The 17,500-nt window shown below is 38.2% G+C and overlaps 1 protein-coding gene across 2 annotated transcripts in view; it reads right to left on the bottom strand.

Moving 5' to 3' along the window:
- The window catches only part of LOC144976927 (uncharacterized), a 54,614-nt gene that overhangs the window by 128 nt on the left and 36,986 nt on the right, over positions 1-17,500 (bottom strand). Inside the window, exons 1-2 of one of the 2 annotated variants that reach the window (XM_078921535.1) lie at positions 13,113-13,829; positions 1-8,308 (exon numbers count right to left, since the gene is read on the bottom strand). The exon at positions 1-8,308 is cut by the window's left edge and continues 128 nt beyond it. In XM_078921535.1, coding sequence (XP_078777661.1) covers positions 408-8,189 — 7,782 coding nt within the window. In that variant the 5' untranslated portion in view covers positions 8,190-8,308; positions 13,113-13,829 and the 3' untranslated portion in view covers positions 1-407. Of the gene's footprint in view, positions 8,309-13,112; positions 13,830-17,500 lie in introns of those variants that run through there. The other variant, XM_078921534.1, reaches the window with a different exon arrangement.

Genomic DNA, 17,500 nt, shown 5'->3' on the forward strand with positions numbered 1-17,500 from the left:
ATGGAATGTAGTTATTTGATGCTGTATGTATTACACAATTCAATTCGTTGGAAGTTTTGGAATGGCAAATTCAAATCAAATAACTAAAACGGTTCAAATACTTGATCACAGTCATTTAAGCCAAAGATATATATATATTTATCATTAAATTTCTTCCCTTTGACTGTTCTTAATTTCAACATCAATAGATTAAAATTCTACACTTGAAATAATAAAAAAAAAAAACTTTTCACAATTTCAGAATCTTCAATTCATTAAGCCATAACTGCAATATGTAAAATGACCTTCACAATTCTTTAAAACATGCACCCCCCCCCCCTCCAAAAAAAAAAAAGGCAAAATTTAATTAAAACATGATTTATAAAAGGTCAAATGTAAAAAAAAAAAGATAGCTTCGAGGTAGAATCTTAATGGCTGCCAACTAAATGCTGTTTTTCATGTTGGATCATCAAAGACTTTGCCTCGAATTCCCGTTCACAATATTGACACACATAGATTTTGGTCTTGATTACTTGACTCTCCGGTGATGACAATGCCTTTGCCTTATCTGAGGATGACTGCTGCTGGAGGTCTAAAAGTTCATTGCAATTGTTATCCTGTTTGGAATGTTCTTCAAGCATTTTGGCCATGGCCTCTGGTTCAAGCTTAGTTCCTGGAAAATGGATTTGAATGTGAGGATACATATCTTGAGTAGCAGTTGCTTTAAAATCACAAAATGGACAGGCTAGAAAGAGTTTTTCATGACCACTGTGCCCTTTCATGTGCTCACTTAGAGCAGCAACACTAGTTGCAGAAAATGGACACCTTTGACATATTAGTTCAGACTGAGATCCTGGTATAATTTTATCACAGGTTTGATTGCTAGTGGCTTCATGAGTGTTTTCGATATTGCCTTGATGCAAAGATGATGAATTGGAAGAGGAATGTAAAAGTGTATGTTGTCTCAGTAAACCGAGACTAATGGCGGAGAAGCTGCACTCAGTGCATGAAAACTCTCCATTGGATGAATGCATGTTTTTATGGATATGGTAATTGTTTTTTGAATTTGTCTTGTATGGGCAAAGTTTACATTTGTGGCATATCTTAGTAACTGTAAGTTTAAAAGGCGGGGAATTGTTTCCATCAATTTTATCAGTGCCATCCTTCATCGATTTATCACTGTCGGCATATTCCATAAATTTGGCTTCAAACTCTCCAGAAGCTCCATCATCATACTCCTGATTCCTAAAGATACTGTCAGCAGGACTGGATTTATATCCCGATTCAGTTTTATGAACTTCACGGTGTTCGTGTAGCGATGAAATACTTTCACTGCTCCAGTCACAAAAATCACAAATGAATCGTCTTTTTTGTCCATGGCCTGCTGTGTGAATTTCTAATGAGTTTTTATTAGATGCTTCAAAGGAACAAGATGAGCATTGGTGTTGGGTGGCTTCTGAAAACTCTATTTCAGAGATATAAGAATCCCCCTTTTTTTCAGATTCTGCTTTTTCATTTTGTTGTAGTATAAAGCTAGTGTTGAGGAGATCTGAGGGGACGGGATTGGGGCTAAACCCAGGGTCATTTATATGCAACTTGCGATGCTGGGTCAGAAGATTAAACCTGTCTATACTGTATGTGCAATAATCGCACTTGTACCGTTCTTGGGTACCATGAAAATTTAGATGTTTCTGGAATTCATAGACTGAGTTGGTGCTGAATGGGCAACTGGAGCATTTTTGTTTTCTTAGTTGATTATGCTTATCAGAAGAAATTTCAGCTGTGGATTCTGATTCATCCATGGAGATTGTTGCAGATGATGAAGCTTTATGAGCTGCCTCAGCTTCCATGATATATTTTGCCTCCAAATCAGCGATAGCTTTAGTGTTAATCTCATTGTCCAAGTCATCAGAGGTGCTATCTTCTTCCGAAATATCTTCTGGCTCAACATCCTCAGTCTCTACTGCTTCTTCAGTGTCCTCTGTCTTATCAGAGGATGCGCTGTGTGGATCATAAAAGATATCGTGGTAATATCCATCCTCATCAGTGATAGGTTGGCCATGGGATTCAATGTGTTTTCTCAGAAGAACCGCACGTGCCGCTGAATATGAGCATTTTGTGCATTTGTATCTCTTTGGGAGAATGTGCTGTCTCTTATGCTTGAAAATATTACTTTTGCAAGTGGTGTGATAAGGGCAGATGGAACATCTGTAGCGAATACGGCCAGGAGTTTTGGCTTTGGGAGATGGAGTTTTGATTGAAGGGGATGCTCTTGAAATGTCTAATCCATTGCTTTGGTCCTGAACTTCTGATTCCTTTGTGTGATGACCGATGCTGCCTGACCCTTCTTTCATATCTTTGCTTTCTAATTCATGTTTTACATTTGATGGTGACAAATTTTGAAGTGTGATTTGTTTGTCTTCATAGTCTGTTTCGTGAACTTTGACATGTTCAGCCATAACACTTGGCAAGTCGGAGGAGAAATCACAGTTCTGACAACGGAATCTGGAGTTCTGACTGTGGTTTGAGATGTGGTTTTTCATCATTTCTTTTCTGTCCGTAATGAAAGGACAAAAAGGGCAAGATAATTTATTCAAAGATGTCGGTTTCACATCTGTGTTGGGGCTTGAATCAGAATTGAAGTTGGAATCTCTTTTTAATTCTTGATTAGCTTTATCTTTCATTGCATTGAGTTGAATCATTTGCAATTCTAAAAAATTGAGGGGCTTAAAGTCTAAGACTTCAACAATTCTCTCTTTGACGGGATGGCAAGTTTTACAATGATCCGACATGACATGGATGTTATCATCTGAAAACTGGCATCTTGTGCAGTTGAATTTTGACATGGCACGATGACTCTGCATGACATGGGAGCATGTTTTGGCAATGGAAGCATCGCTGAAAGAACACTTTGGGCACACAAATTTGAGAGCTGTTCCATCAGGGACTACATTGACTGGTATATCACTCCATGTGTACTGAGGTTTTTTAACATAAACAATGTCATGGCCCAAGTCTGAGGGTGACTTTTTAGAGCTCAGATCCATAACACCAGAGTCAACAGAGTTTGCATGGGATGAATCGTTGTTGATATTTATTCCTTGATGAGGCGGTGAGGCCATATCGCTGGTGTTGGCAAAAGCCAAGTTCATCCTTTGTATTTGATTGGCATATCTAGGATCCTGGCTGAGCTGTTTCCATTTACGGGTATGAGAAATCTTCATGTGTTGATAGAGTATCTCCATATTGTTGACGCTGTAGTCACAAAACCAACATTGGGTTTGAAATTTTGTGCCATGCAGTTCGTAATGGTTTTGAAACGCAGATTGACTTGAAGTAGAAAAGGTACATTTGTCGCATTGGAATCTTTTCCCTCCATTCATGTCCTCCTCTAGCCTTTTGTTTAAAACCTCCTGCAGTTTGGGGTTACTGCTAACCATATGGTTAATTTTCTCAACTAACTGATGATTTCTCTTCTCAGCAATTTGTTGTTTGAGAATTTGTAATGCAGCATCACCGGAGTGAATGTCGATTTTGCTGCTGGAGTTTGTTTGCTGCTGCTGTTCATCCCTGTTCTTGGATGATTGAAGGTTGGCATATGCCAATGACATGTTGTTGACATGTTGGCAATCCTGCTCTTTTAGTTGAATGGGATGAGCCACACTTGCATGTTTGTAAACAGCAGTCAGATTGATAAACTCAGCAGGGCACCATTCACATTTAAACTTGTTGAAACAAGTTGGATTTTGTTGTAATAGCTGATGTTGCTGTTGCAGTTGTTCCTTCTGTTCAGCATTTTTTTGCTTTGGAATTTCATCCAAAATTTGCTGAATTCTGGCCTGAGTTGCAGCTTCTGAGTCCATTTTATTTTGATCTGCTTTTGGCGGCTGGACTGTGTTTTTTGAAGGAGTGTGTCGGCTGTCATTCATTTCAGGTGTTGATCTGATTATTTCTCCTTTTTCTGGAGCCTCTTCAGCAAAAGTTTGCTCTTCTTCTTCAGCAATCATAAAGAATGTCTCCCATTCTTTAGCATTAAAGGCTGAGTGAGTGACGATGTGATCCAAAAGGTACTCTTTATCCTTGAACTGAGCACTGCAATAAAAGCATTGGAAAGACTCTCTCTCCATTTTTTCATGCTCTTCAATATGCTTGTCCATTGTGTGGCGGTTCTTACAAATAAATGGACATTTGGGACAAGAAAACTGTTTGATTTGCTTTCTGGGGTGCCTTATACGTGCAGCATCAATTTCACTCGTGTCCATTGCTTGTGGTGCTGGGGAACTTTCTGATGGGTTGTGTGTATTCTTTCTGTGATCAATAAGCCCTTGAAGGTTAACAAAGAATGCTGAACACTGGAAGCATTTAAATCTGCCTTTGTTTTCTCTCTTTCCAACATTTTCCTCCTCGAGCTTTGATTTCATTAAATTTTTACTGTTGTCACTATTTGGTTTGTTTCCAAAATTATTATTACTATTGTTATTTTTGGGATAGTGGTCATAACTTTTCCTGTGTTTCTTCAAGTCGCAAGCCCACCGAGTGGAATAGTGGCACTCATTACATTTAAATGGTTTATCATCCATGTGCAGACCTGAATGGCGCTTTAGCTCTGCTTGACTCTGAGTTGAAAATGGACAATGTGGACAATTCCATATTTCGCCTGAACTATTGACTCTGTGAGAGCTGGTTGGGGTGGTAGTTGATGCATTTGAAGCCATGCTTGAAGGAGTTGTTGTGGCTGATAAGGAAGTAGAAGCTGACATGGAAATATTTTGACTCTGATGATGTTGCTGGAGGTCAATTAAAGAGTTGGCCAGGCGAGGAGATGCATTGGTATTTGGCATAATTGGTTGACCATCAGAGTATGAAGCATAGTTATTGTTGATATTATTATTAGCCATTCCATTATTATTGTTGTTATTATTGCTTGTGGTTAAGTCAATGGTTTCAGAAGAACTGAGGCGCTTATTGTTATTATTATTCAACGATTCTCCTCCTTCATTGACTAGTTGGTGATTGGCCATTGTAGAAATTGATTCTAATGCTGAAGAGTTGGAGGAAGCTGTTGCAGATCTTACGACTAGAGCATTTTGTTGTCCATTGACATCAACGGAGGGTAGGATATAAGACAAGGGCTGAGGAGTGGTTTTCTTCAACTTTCCTTGTTGGCTGACAATTGCATTGGGAGGACCAGAGCTTATGACCATGTTGGATGGTGAACTGGCATCTTTATTAATGTTAGTGCTTTTCATTTTGGTTGTGTCAATTACATCGTTGATGGTTCCCCCACCGCAGCGTTTCAGGTGTTTGACAACATCCCATTTCCATTTGCTTCTGTAGTCACATCTTGGACAGAGATATGGTTTACAGTCTGAGTGGTTTTTCATGTGCTGAGTTACTTCACTGGGCCATCTGGCATGGTAGTTGCACATGGTGCATTTATATGGAAGTTGTTCTGATTTACCCAATGATGATGACGACGATGATGATGTTGCTGATGGCATAGGTACAGGACTAGTAGACTGGCTTTGATTATGACTTCCAATACCACTACCTGAGTTGGGTGATTTGGCTATTGAAGCATTTTGCCTGCTCTTGATGGCATCCTGGATTGCTTTCTGTGCCTTCTGGTGCCTCTCCATGAATTCTTGAGCCAAACTGATAGGAGATCCTGATGCAAAAGCAGCAGCAGCTGCTGCATAAGGATAATGCATAAGGGCCAAGCTTTCTTCGACCGAGGACTGTTGCTCATCGTCTAGATTGGGTTGACTAGACACAAATCTCTGGCCAGCTTGAGTGGCTGCAATAATCCCTTTGACACTTATGAGATCATCTTGATTATAGGGACTACTGACACCACTTGCAATGTCAGACGAAGCACCAGACATTTTAACTCTCTTAATTTCTGGCTCATCTTCCATCTCATCTTCAGAGCTAGCATCTGGAGTCTCCCTTTTGTCATTCCTTCTATATGGATTGGGTAATGCTGGATGACTTTTCTGGAAATGTTTTACTAGGTCCCACTTCCATTTGTATGTGGATCCACACACCATGCAGATGTAGGGCCGTTCTTCTGAGTGTGACACGGCATGCTTTTGTAGTTCTGCAGGCCATTTAGCTTCGAAGTCACATTTCTTACATTTGAGGCTCTTACTGTCTGATGAGCCAAGATCTTGATTGTTAAGTTCTCCAATCGACTGTAAATCCATTTTCAAAAGATGATATGTTTGTTGAAGACCATGGGGTATTTTCTTGATGGCTTCTTTGTACTCTGTTAGTTTTCTATTGTGATCTCGAATATAATGAGCATTCAGTTCTTCCATGGAATTAAGCTGAATCTTACACTCAAAACATTTGCACACTCTCTTACTATAATGCGAGCTTGTATGGTTGGCGAAATCGAGTTCAGAATTGCTGCTGTAGTCGCATTTGGTACATCGATGGAGCTTGGATGCAAATGGGGAATCCAAATTGCTGGATCTCATTGGCGATGAAGAAGGTGTGCTATCCCATACTTTCTCAGATTTGACATCTGAGTCTATCTCATCTTTCTTTTTAGAGAAGTCAAGAGGCTGTTCCTGATCAAAAGAAGAATTCAAATCTGCAGCAGCAGCAGCGGCGACAGCAGCGTTTCTATTAGCCAATAACTGTTGGTAGGTGGCCATTGCAGTTTTAGCAGCACGTGTGAGATCCATAGCTCCTTCTTCTGATGTTGTATCATATCCATTTTGCAGAGCAAATTGTTGCATTGCCATGCCCATACCAGGAAATACAGGCTGAGCTGTGCTCGCTACAAATGGTCCAATCATTTTGGGGAGAAGTGTGGATGTCATGGATGCCATGGGCGATGCTAAAGCAATATCACTGGTGTTCAGGCTATGGGATGAGGTATCCAAGAAATTGGTAGGGGTGGAGGATTTGATAATTTCACTACTGGGTGTGCTTGTTCTAGAAATATCATCATCCTTCTGAGCTCTGATGGTCTGCAGAAAATTATTATCATAAATACGACGAGCTCCCAGCTGAGTGTATTTTCCAGATTTCAAAAGTTCCAACATGCCAGGAGGGCTCGGCACTTCCACTAGAGGATCATTTAAATGTTTTTCCTTCCAGTGTTTGTTAAGGCTTTTCCTCCACTTGTAGATATTTCCACATTGAGAGCAGGCATATTTTGTTCCACTGCTGTCAACTGCCTCAAAATATTTCCCTGGGTCCACTTCCTGTCTGGTTTTCTTTTTCTTCTTTTTATCATCATCAAACATTTGGTCAATGTTATCTGTTGTTATTCCTAAACCAATGGACGAGGCCAATCCTTTTGAATTTAGGGAAAATGCTGGTGTAGCGTTGAGGCTAATTTCATCCTCATCTATATCATCATCCTTAGGAGATGATGATGCTGTGGCAAGGTCATTGTGGGGGATGGGAATGGACAAATTCATGAATCCACCTTCGTTATCATCCATTGTCCTGTTGGACAAAGACATCCTATCATCCTCTTCATCTGCTGCTGAGGTGAGTGGTTTTTTACCAGATTCTTTTACGTTATGCACATTGTCCAAATGATATAGATAGGCTTTGGCACTGGTAGTAACAACATGGCACTGTGGACATGAAAACACCTGGTTCATCACATTTGTGGAAGATTTTGAAAATTGGCTGCGCACCGCAGCTGCTTCTTCATCATCAATGACTAGTCTATCATCCTCTTCCATATCCTCATCACCTGAATCTGTATAACCATTGTAATCTTTTTGCAGACTATTACTTTCATTTTTGTCATCTCGTGTCAATATGTCGATATTTGGTTGTTTTTCAGAAGACAGCATTGCATCTGGCTCATCCATTTCTTCATCTTCAGAAAGGATTCCTTTTTCCTCATCCCTAGACTTATTGTTGTCATTACCTGATGATGATGATGATGACGATGTGGAATTATTTAGTCCTTTGCTGGATTTTTCGCAAGCCTTTTTCATATCCATGTCCAAGACTTGCGACTGACAGAGATCAGTGTTACCCCCGGCGATAGTCATTTCTGTTGATGGGTCTGAACCTAGAAAATTGTTGTCGTTACTGATAAGACTATTTTTTAAATTGTTGTTGTTGTTATTATTATTGTTATTGTTGTTGTTGTTGTTATTGCTACTGTTGACATCCTTGTATTCGCTGGATGGCGTGATGGCAGAGAACGAGTTTGTCCTCTCTGGAGATTGCATGTTTAGGTGGAACGTGGTCAAGAAATCTTAGTTGTAATGAACGCCCCAAGTCCAAACCACAACAAACAGTTCCTTCATGGCAAGTTGTGTACTTGGTTGATAATGCATGGGGAGTCAGTCTGAAAGAAAAAAAAATAAAATAAAAATAAAAACAAATATTTTTATATAAAGTTCACTAATGTCGAATGAAAAGAAAGAGAAGGAAATATAATTACTTGTATATAATTAGTGGATGAGCAATACCCAAATCATATCAAATTGCAACAAAAATCATAACATAATGCACAATTGTCAAATCACATCTGCCTTAACAAAAATCCTCAACAAAGATATCACTGATAAAAATAGTAAAAGTGGTGATGGCTGTGTTGGTGTTAGTTGTAGTAGTAGCAGAAGTATTATATCATCATCATCATCGTCATCATCATCATCATCATCATCGTCATCGTTATTATTATTATTATTATTATTATTATTATTATTAGTAGTAGTAGTAGTAGTAGTAGTAGCAGTGCAGCAGCATTAGTGGCATGTAATAACAATATCCCCAGACGATACTGCCTTTCAGCACTCTCTGTGTTTGTAGAAAAAAAAGTGTATCACATTAATTCACATTTATAAATCACATTTCAATGGATTCTGGGTGTTCAATGACTATCTCAATGTTACCATCCCCCCCCCCTCCCCTATTCCCGCCCCAGGAGGTACATGGGTCCACATGTTTTTCCTTGTACTCTTAAAATAATATCTGGCCCCTCTAACGACAGGAACTTATATTCATTCACACATGAGTAGGTAATTTAAATACAGGTAATTTATGTAAAGAGAAAGACTCATAATAAAGGACACAACGCCGGGGTCATCAGACCACTGTCAACCTTTCAGTCACTGATCATACTCAACTTCGCTTGAATGTATTACAAAAGTAGACACTGACACCGTGCATCCCGACCACCTACGCCCATATTATACATACTGGGATTGTCCCCTTTTGTTTTGCAATACATACATCACGACCTTTGCGACTGGTCCACCATCAACCAGACCAACCCCTAAACCAAGAGAGAGCCTGCCTAAACTCAACATCAATTCTGGACTTTCCACCGTCAGAACCTCTCACGCGGACGTCCCTAATCCCTTCTCTAAACCGGTGTCCGATACAGCGGCTTTGAAGTACCGTAGAGTTAAAACCTACTCCATCCCAAGCGATCGCCTTGTCTTCTTCAGTCTTATCATTCATTATCACAAATTACAACAAGCAGTGATAGTCATGAACTGTCGTGCATTGACAAAACGCGTTATTTTTAATTTTGGCCAGACATCGTTTACTTTAAATGCGACGAACCGTGTCAAAAACGGTATCATGTCGAGTTGGACCTTGTGCTAAAAAGTAATTTTAGATTTCAAATGACCAGGAATGTGAGATTCGTTTTTTTTAATTTTTTTTTATTTTTTATTTTTTATTTTTTTTTTTTGTCACGATAAGAATCTAGATACATCTATTGTCAGTAATAAAACAAACTTTTTAAAAAATAGTAAAATCGAAATGTAGCAACTATACCTCATCTGAAATAATACCCTTTTGAAAGTTCCCGACTCACAAAAAGCGATCTATTCTTTATAATCTGAAACTTCAAGATATGACAAATATCCCGTTAAATTTTTTTAAAAACTGTGACTTCTTTCACATTTTATGTACTCGTTTCTTTTTTTTTTCTTTTTGATTTGATTTGATTTTTTTATTTTTTTAATGAAAAGTTAAGGATCCTCTTATCTGAACTGAAGCATCGACATTAGAAGTGAAACATTTCTGGCCAAATTTTTTAAAAAGGCATCTTGTCAACTCAAGAGAGTGAGGTAGTCGAGTAGTTAGAAGTAGTAAGTTGATAGTGCGAAACTTTACTCGCAGTAAGTACCACGCACAGATTCATTCGGTCATCAATGTTTTGACGTGCGGCAGTACTTGATCATCGGAAAATCCCATAAGTCACCACCTCAAAACACTTCTCCTGGTGGAATTAAAAATACAAAAAAAAAAAAAAAAACAACAACAAAAAAAAAACAAAACAAAACAAACCCCCAAAAATAATTGTGCAATATTCGGTCTTGAGACGAATTTGCAGAGTCAGTGGCTCAGCGAGTAAGCGGTATTCAAACATAAGACAAGCGATACCGAACGTCGTCAGTGAATAGATAGGTGACAATGATCATATACATTTGATCCGGGCATTGGATACTTGGGTTAGACTTCTTGCAATCAGTGTCCCGCTTAAGCTCGGTGTGAATTAGTCATACCACAAGACCACACATAGCCGCCCTTTAAAAAAACCCCCAAAAACAGGCTATTATTGGTAGCGAGGGATATTGTAAGATATTGAAAGCTCAAAAAGACGCCTGACAGATTATGACGCTCGAATTTTGTTTCCATATCAGCAATTTGGGTGAATGCAAAGAAGCAATCAGAAGCCAACTGAACATGATAAAATAGTGGGAATTCGCTTAATGTATGCGCACACCAATATCTACAATGTATGCGCCCCGCCCCCCCCCCCCCACTTAAAAAAATCTCTTTACCCCCCCCCTTCTCTCTCTCTCTCTCTCTCTCTCTCTCTCTCTCTCTCTCTCTCTCTCTCATCTTCTTCTTCTACTTCTTGATGACTATCCAGAATCCTATCTGAGTGACTGGTATCGTCATAATTCTTACTTCATTCTCATGAGTCAAAAGCCCTTCCTCGTTATGACTAAAAAGACAATAAAGTCTCTCGAACACTTAATTCATCCACACCACAGAAAGATGGATGACTTCACTCACATAAAAACTATACCACTGCAAAATCTATCCTTAGGATATTACATATTATACACTAGCCTGATTCCACTTGAGTGCATATTTTCATTCCTATATTATGCACTTGCTTCATTTGTCATCTTATCATCATGATTATTATCTCGTCGTCAACAGTAATCATCATGAGAATCATTATTGTTATCATCATCGGCATCACCATCATCATTATCATAATCATTCGCTATTTTTATCTTTCGCTTTAGACAAAACTAGACACAATGCACTTACTCAAATTCAAAGGCACTGTGCAGACAGTCATCCACTAAAAGCGCTCAAAGCGCTTTACAAGGTGTCCCTGACCAACAGCAACACGTAACATATAGACATAGCGCCTGCTAGGCAATATTACAATTATTTTTCCGACGTAGACAACGCTGTTAACAGCCAGGTACTCATTTTACACATGAGCACGGTGAGATAATGTGAGTTAAGAGCCTTTTCCAAGGACTCAACTATGTGCCGAGCGAGGCTCGAACCCAGGTCCTTCCGATCCGAAAGCGAGGGCCATACCACAAGACCACATAGCCGCCCTTTAAAAAACAAAAACAAAACAGGTCTCGTCCTACACGTTGAACGTTGCTGTTGACTATGGGGCATTTTTAAAGGGCCATGAGCACGTTTAGTGGATATTGCGCTATACCAACCCCCCCCCCCCCCCCAAAAAAAAAAAAAAAAAAACAAAAAAACAAAAACAAAAACAAAACAAAACAAAAACCAAAAAAAAAAAAAAAAACCAACTATATTTACGGTCTAGACAGAACTTGTGCACAATGAAACGCAAAATGAGTTCCTTATAGTCTGCTTGGAAGGATAAACGAGGTACCCTGAGGTGTATAAAGTAAGGTGTGTCGATTATTTTAACAAAACCTTAAACTTTTATACGATGCGATATCCACTAATATAAATAAGCTCAAAGGTGATTTACTACGGAGGGTACTAAGCAACCGGCAACAAACGTCTGGAAAAGTACAAAGCAGAAAGAATACTACATAAAAGAAGAAAAATCATCCAAAAATAAAGACCAGCCTGCGTCGACAAGGGTAACTTTGTGCGGCTATGTGGTCTAGTGGGATGACACTCGTTTTCGGATCGGAAGGTCTTGGGTTCGAGCCTCGCTCGACGCATAGTTGAGTCCTTGGAAAATGCTCTTTACTCACATTTTCTCACCGTACTCAGGTGTAAGATGAGTACCTGGCCGTCAGCAGCGTTGTCTCTGTCCGAATAACATTGTAATATCGACCTAACAGGCGTCATGTCTCGTCCTACACGTTAAGTGTTGCTGTTGGCCAGGGACCCCTTGTAGAGCGCTTTGAGCACGTTTAGTGGACATTGCGCTATATATAAGCTCAATTTTTTTTTTCTTCTGTTGTGCAATGGTCGAACCCCAGTCAAGACAGGAAACTTTTGGGAATATTTTCCTTGTTGTATTTTTCTATCTGCTTTGTCTGGCACTGTCCAATGTTTTAAAGATATTATTTGGATGAGGACTAGGATAATAATCATGATAATGATATGGTTGATAAGGACGACGACAAAAACTGAAAATTAAAAAAAAAAATTGAAGGAGAGAGAGAGAGAGAGAGAGAGAGAGAGAGAGAGAGAGAGAGAGAGAGAGAGAGAGAGAGAGAGAGAGAGAGAGAGAGAGATAGGAGAAAGAGGGATGGAGTCGTAGAGGGTTGGGGGGAAGGGGTTAAGGACGAGTTTATATATATATATAGTTACATAACATCCCAGTTTTAAACAAAGTAAAATCATGTGATAGATTTATTTTAATAATATAACTAATCGCATCAATTTCGTATTATGTCGAAATAATATATTTACATGAACAAGGTTGAGTTTTAATTTTAAGTAAAAATGAACAGAACTAGAGAAAAAATAATGTTTATCTAAAGGTGTTGAAAGGAAACTCACTCTCATCAATGACAGATTTTCTGAGTTAAAAACAACCGATTTTCTGTGTTAAAAACAATGTTAAATTTAAAATTCAATTTTAAGTGGACAATTTCACCCAAACGTAACACCGTTTTGAGACGATTGATCATATAATATATTGAATATAAACGATTTCTCACCGATTGATTAAGTAGGTCATCGACCACTCAGTTGATGCCCGTTGATCCCAGTATATATTTAATCCTCGATAAATCGACAATGATGTCACATCACAACTTGACTTCTTTTCATTTAGATAAGTTTTTAACTATTGGAATAACACAAACGTTACAATTCCAGGCTTTTTAATTATTCCATGACTGAAAATTAACATCACTCACTCTCAAGAATTGAAGATGATGAATTTCATATTTAAGTCCATTTATAAAGCACTGTATATAAGTATGTGTAAATTTGACTTAAATTATAATTACGATTTTTTTTTTTCAACAGATCATCGATGAACTTGTTCAATAAAATAGTCCACGTATTTTATCTAGTTATTCTGATAATCTAAACACGGGTATGGAAATTGCAGTGTCAATATCACTATATCACATATCATTCTCATAACACATCACATCAAAGCAAACATCTTTCTCCAAAGAGCAGTTCGTCACTAGACTATCGAGTCACAAGTCGAAAGTGAAAGCATCGAACTGTTTCTTACCAAAGCTAATCACAAGATTAATGGTCCTTCTTTTCCCCGAGGCATCAGCACCCCCTTCGACCAATCAAACGCCATCATTATCACGGACTTGAGAGAAGCAACAAGCAAGAGCAGGAGCAACAGAGAAGAGGGAGGCGAAAGGGAGAGAGAGATGAGGCAGCGACTTGAAACAACAAGCAGACACTGCGCTCGATCGTCTGCTAGGTATTGGCGTCTGGTCTTGCTGCTCTTTACGACTCCTCACAACCACGCGGTATCGTAGTGAAAGCACCGCCACTTCTTGCAGCGAGCGATTGATTTTACTGCTTAGCATGCTGCTCGTCTGCGCGAACTTTCAAAGTCATCACGTTGCTAAAAATCAATGTGTGCCTGTCGAGGCAAGATCGATCGGGAAAGAAAGCCTGGGAAACGATGACTGTGATGATTTGACAACCCACCTCATTCTTGTCACCTCTAATCTCTTCGCTTCGGAAGGAAAAAAAAAACGAACAAAACATCGATCATGAAATTATGACAATAATCACCTAATATTGTTCTTAATAAACTTCACAATTTTCCAGGCTTTGTATTATATCATATTATATTCTTACTGCAACATAAACGCCACCCCCCCCCCCCCAAATATGAATGATAATAACAAACAAACCATAGGCACAAAGCAAACTGGAATATAAAATTAAGAAAAAGAAAAAAATATGGAAGTAAAATGGGACGAGTCCTTGATACATTCCAGAGCAAACTTTTAATTTTATTTATTTATTTATTTACTTTTTTACTTATCAATATTTAGCAGTATTATCGCAATTGTTTTTTTTTTTTCTTTGCAAATCAGACTTACGAAAGAATGTTAATTTAAAAAAGACAATTACTTTAGTTATAATAATATAATTGTGGGCATGGTAGGTATTTAGAAACGCGTTAATTTATGGATGACTTTCATTCCAGGCATTTTGTGAACTGTGACCTTTATCACGTGTCACTGTTAAGTAGAAAACACTTCCATGTCGTCATTTATTGCTTAAATCTTAGATATAACGAACGTTGAATAATGTCTTCTCGTGAGCTCTAAAAATTGATAGGGAGTGAGAGAGCGAAATAGAGGGCAAAATAGAACAATGAATAAACAGAAAAAACAAGAGAGGGGCGGGGGGAGGGGAGGAAAGAGATGTCAAATTGGGAAGGACAGATAGCTAACAGTGAGAGGCAGAGACACAAACACACACACAGATAGATAGATAGATAGATAGATAGAGAGAGAGAGAGAGAGATAGAGAGAGAGAGAGAGAGAGAGAGAGAGAGAGAGAGAGAGAGAGAGAGAGAGAGAGAGAGAGAAGTAAATGACCTACTGAATAAGCAAGGTAAATCAGGGGAGACGAAATTGAGTACAATAATCCAGGAGGAGGCCAAAAACCTCTTCTGCAACCAAGTCTGCCACACAAGCCACGATGATCGACTCGGAGAATAATACACATCATTGTAGACACGCCGGTGAGTTGTTGCCTGCTGTATTGTACTAACAAAACACTTTTTTCTCTCGCTAATTTTGCCAGAAAACTTTAAATTTAAAAATCGATCGATTAAAGAGACCCTTGATCTGCCCCCCCCCCTTCCCCCAAAGTATCAAGCCTAAGACTTTCGTTGCAGTCTCCGGTTTGTGATTATTATTATTATTTTTTTGTTGTTGACAATTTGCAATAAAGTCTCATATTATTAATTTGAGACTATTTGACAGTTTGAGTGCCGTTGTAATTCATCGATATTTGAAATTTTCTGGTCGAAATGATAAAAATAATGTTTTGTTTAGAGCACAACAGGCACCAGAGAGTTCTTTATTATGTCCACAATTATATAATTCTCCGAGTCAAGTCTTGGTTGGTTATGGCGGTCTGCTTGAAAAAGAGGTTTTTGACCTCCAAGAGGATTATTGGCCAAAATGGAAGAGAAAAAAAATGTTTTGTCAGTGTAAGAGAGAATTATTGTGGACATCGTTGAGATGTCCATCATGTCAATAAATACAGGTATAAGCCCCAATCATACTTATTGACTATTATTATTGAGTGACAAGTCTAAGTCATTGACCCTGTTCATGGTCGTTGCGCGGTTTGGACTTCGGCAGAGAAAGTATTTCTTACGACACAATTACAGTCTCTGTTGAATCATCCCATTGAGGTTTTACACACTTAACACCGAAAAAAAAAAAAAAAATAAAAAAAATAAAAAAATCAAAATCAAAACAAATCTTAAATAAAGATCCCCCCTCCGAAAAACAAAAACAAAAAAAAAAACACAAAAACAAACAAACAAACAAATAAACCTGCAAAAACGCAAAACCAAACAAAAAATTATTTTCAATGCATTTTACTTTAATTCCCTCTCAGAAGTGTAGGAAATTAATAAAATCAGTGCAGAAAGTCAACTTCACCCGAACAAAATCCCTTTCAAATTAATGCCTTTTAATTCAAACTCACTGCTATAATAATCAGACCTACGCGACATGTGAACAATGCGTATTGGTAAAAATCAATGATGATAATACAGTGTATAACTACGAGAGAGAGAGAGAGAGAGAGAGAGAGAGAGAGAGAGAGATAGAGGAGAGAGAGAGAAAGAAAGAAAGAGAGAGAGAGAGAGAGAGAGAGAGAGAGAGAGAGAGAGAGAGAGAGAGAGAGAGAGAGAGCAAATTATCTGTACTTTCAGGCAATCGTCAGCTCTACTTGCTCGTGACTTCAAAAAAATACTTATGAAAGATAATGAATCGCACCGCTGATAAGGTTTTGCTTCGATTTCCAATAATATCGTGTTAATTTAATTGATTAATTTTGCTCTATCGGTTTGATACATATCAATTATTTATCTATTTATTTATTCATTCATTTAATATTTATTTATTGAGTGATTTATTCTTGCATTTATTTCTATAATTATTTTTTTTTCTATTTATTTACTAACTTATTTATCTATTCATTCATTCACTCATTTTTTTCCATTCATTTATCATTCATATATCATCATTTATATTTCACTTCGGTCTGTATCTATATAATCATTTATTTATTCTACATGCACCGTATTGGCCCTGGATATGTTATAAAACCCTGTGATATATATATATTTCCTGGATATGTTATAAAACGCTTTCAGCATATTCAGAGGATTTCTCAGTTGTTTTTGTCAATCATTATAATATGTCGTCGTATAAGTCAAAGAATTCAAATTAGACTGATTAAAACAAACAGACAAACAGCCCAACTTTGATCAGATCAGACTAGCATAGGTTAACACTAAGACATCAATCCACGCACTATCAAATCTTTACCCACCGTACTCAGGCGCAGGAAGAGGAACTGGTTGGTAATAGCGTTGACTTTGTCCAAAATAAAATATCTCAAAAATTAAAAGCGCCTTGATACAGGAGTGATGTCTTGTGTCCTACTTGTTAAGTATTGCAGTTGGCTAAGGACCCCTTGTAAAGCGCCTTGGGCACATGTAGTAGATATCACGCAAGAGAAAAGCTTAGGTTTTTTGTTCGTTTGTTTGTTTGCTTGTTTGCTTTGTGTGATTAATTTGTTTCGTGGTAAAAATCAAAGAATTCAAATGGACTGATTACCACAAACAAACAGTCCCAAGTTCGATCAACAGATCAAGATGGCACAGGTAAACACTTATCAATAACTTATCAATCCACGACGCACTATCAAATCAAGTCTTTACCCATCGAATGGAAATCGGCGTTATCAGGCCTGCCTACCCCGTGTGACTTCAACAAATCGTTACAATCAGGATCATCCTAATGGACTATGTATGATATACTATGATAAGGTCTGGTGGGTAGCTGCTGGAGAGGTGTTAGACCTAGAT

The sequence above is a fragment of the Berghia stephanieae genome, chromosome 7 (genome assembly GCF_034508935.2).
Source record: "Berghia stephanieae isolate SIO BIC M18660-M18661 chromosome 7, UCSD_Bste_1.3, whole genome shotgun sequence".
Lineage (NCBI taxonomy): Eukaryota > Metazoa > Mollusca > Gastropoda > Nudibranchia > Aeolidiidae > Berghia > Berghia stephanieae.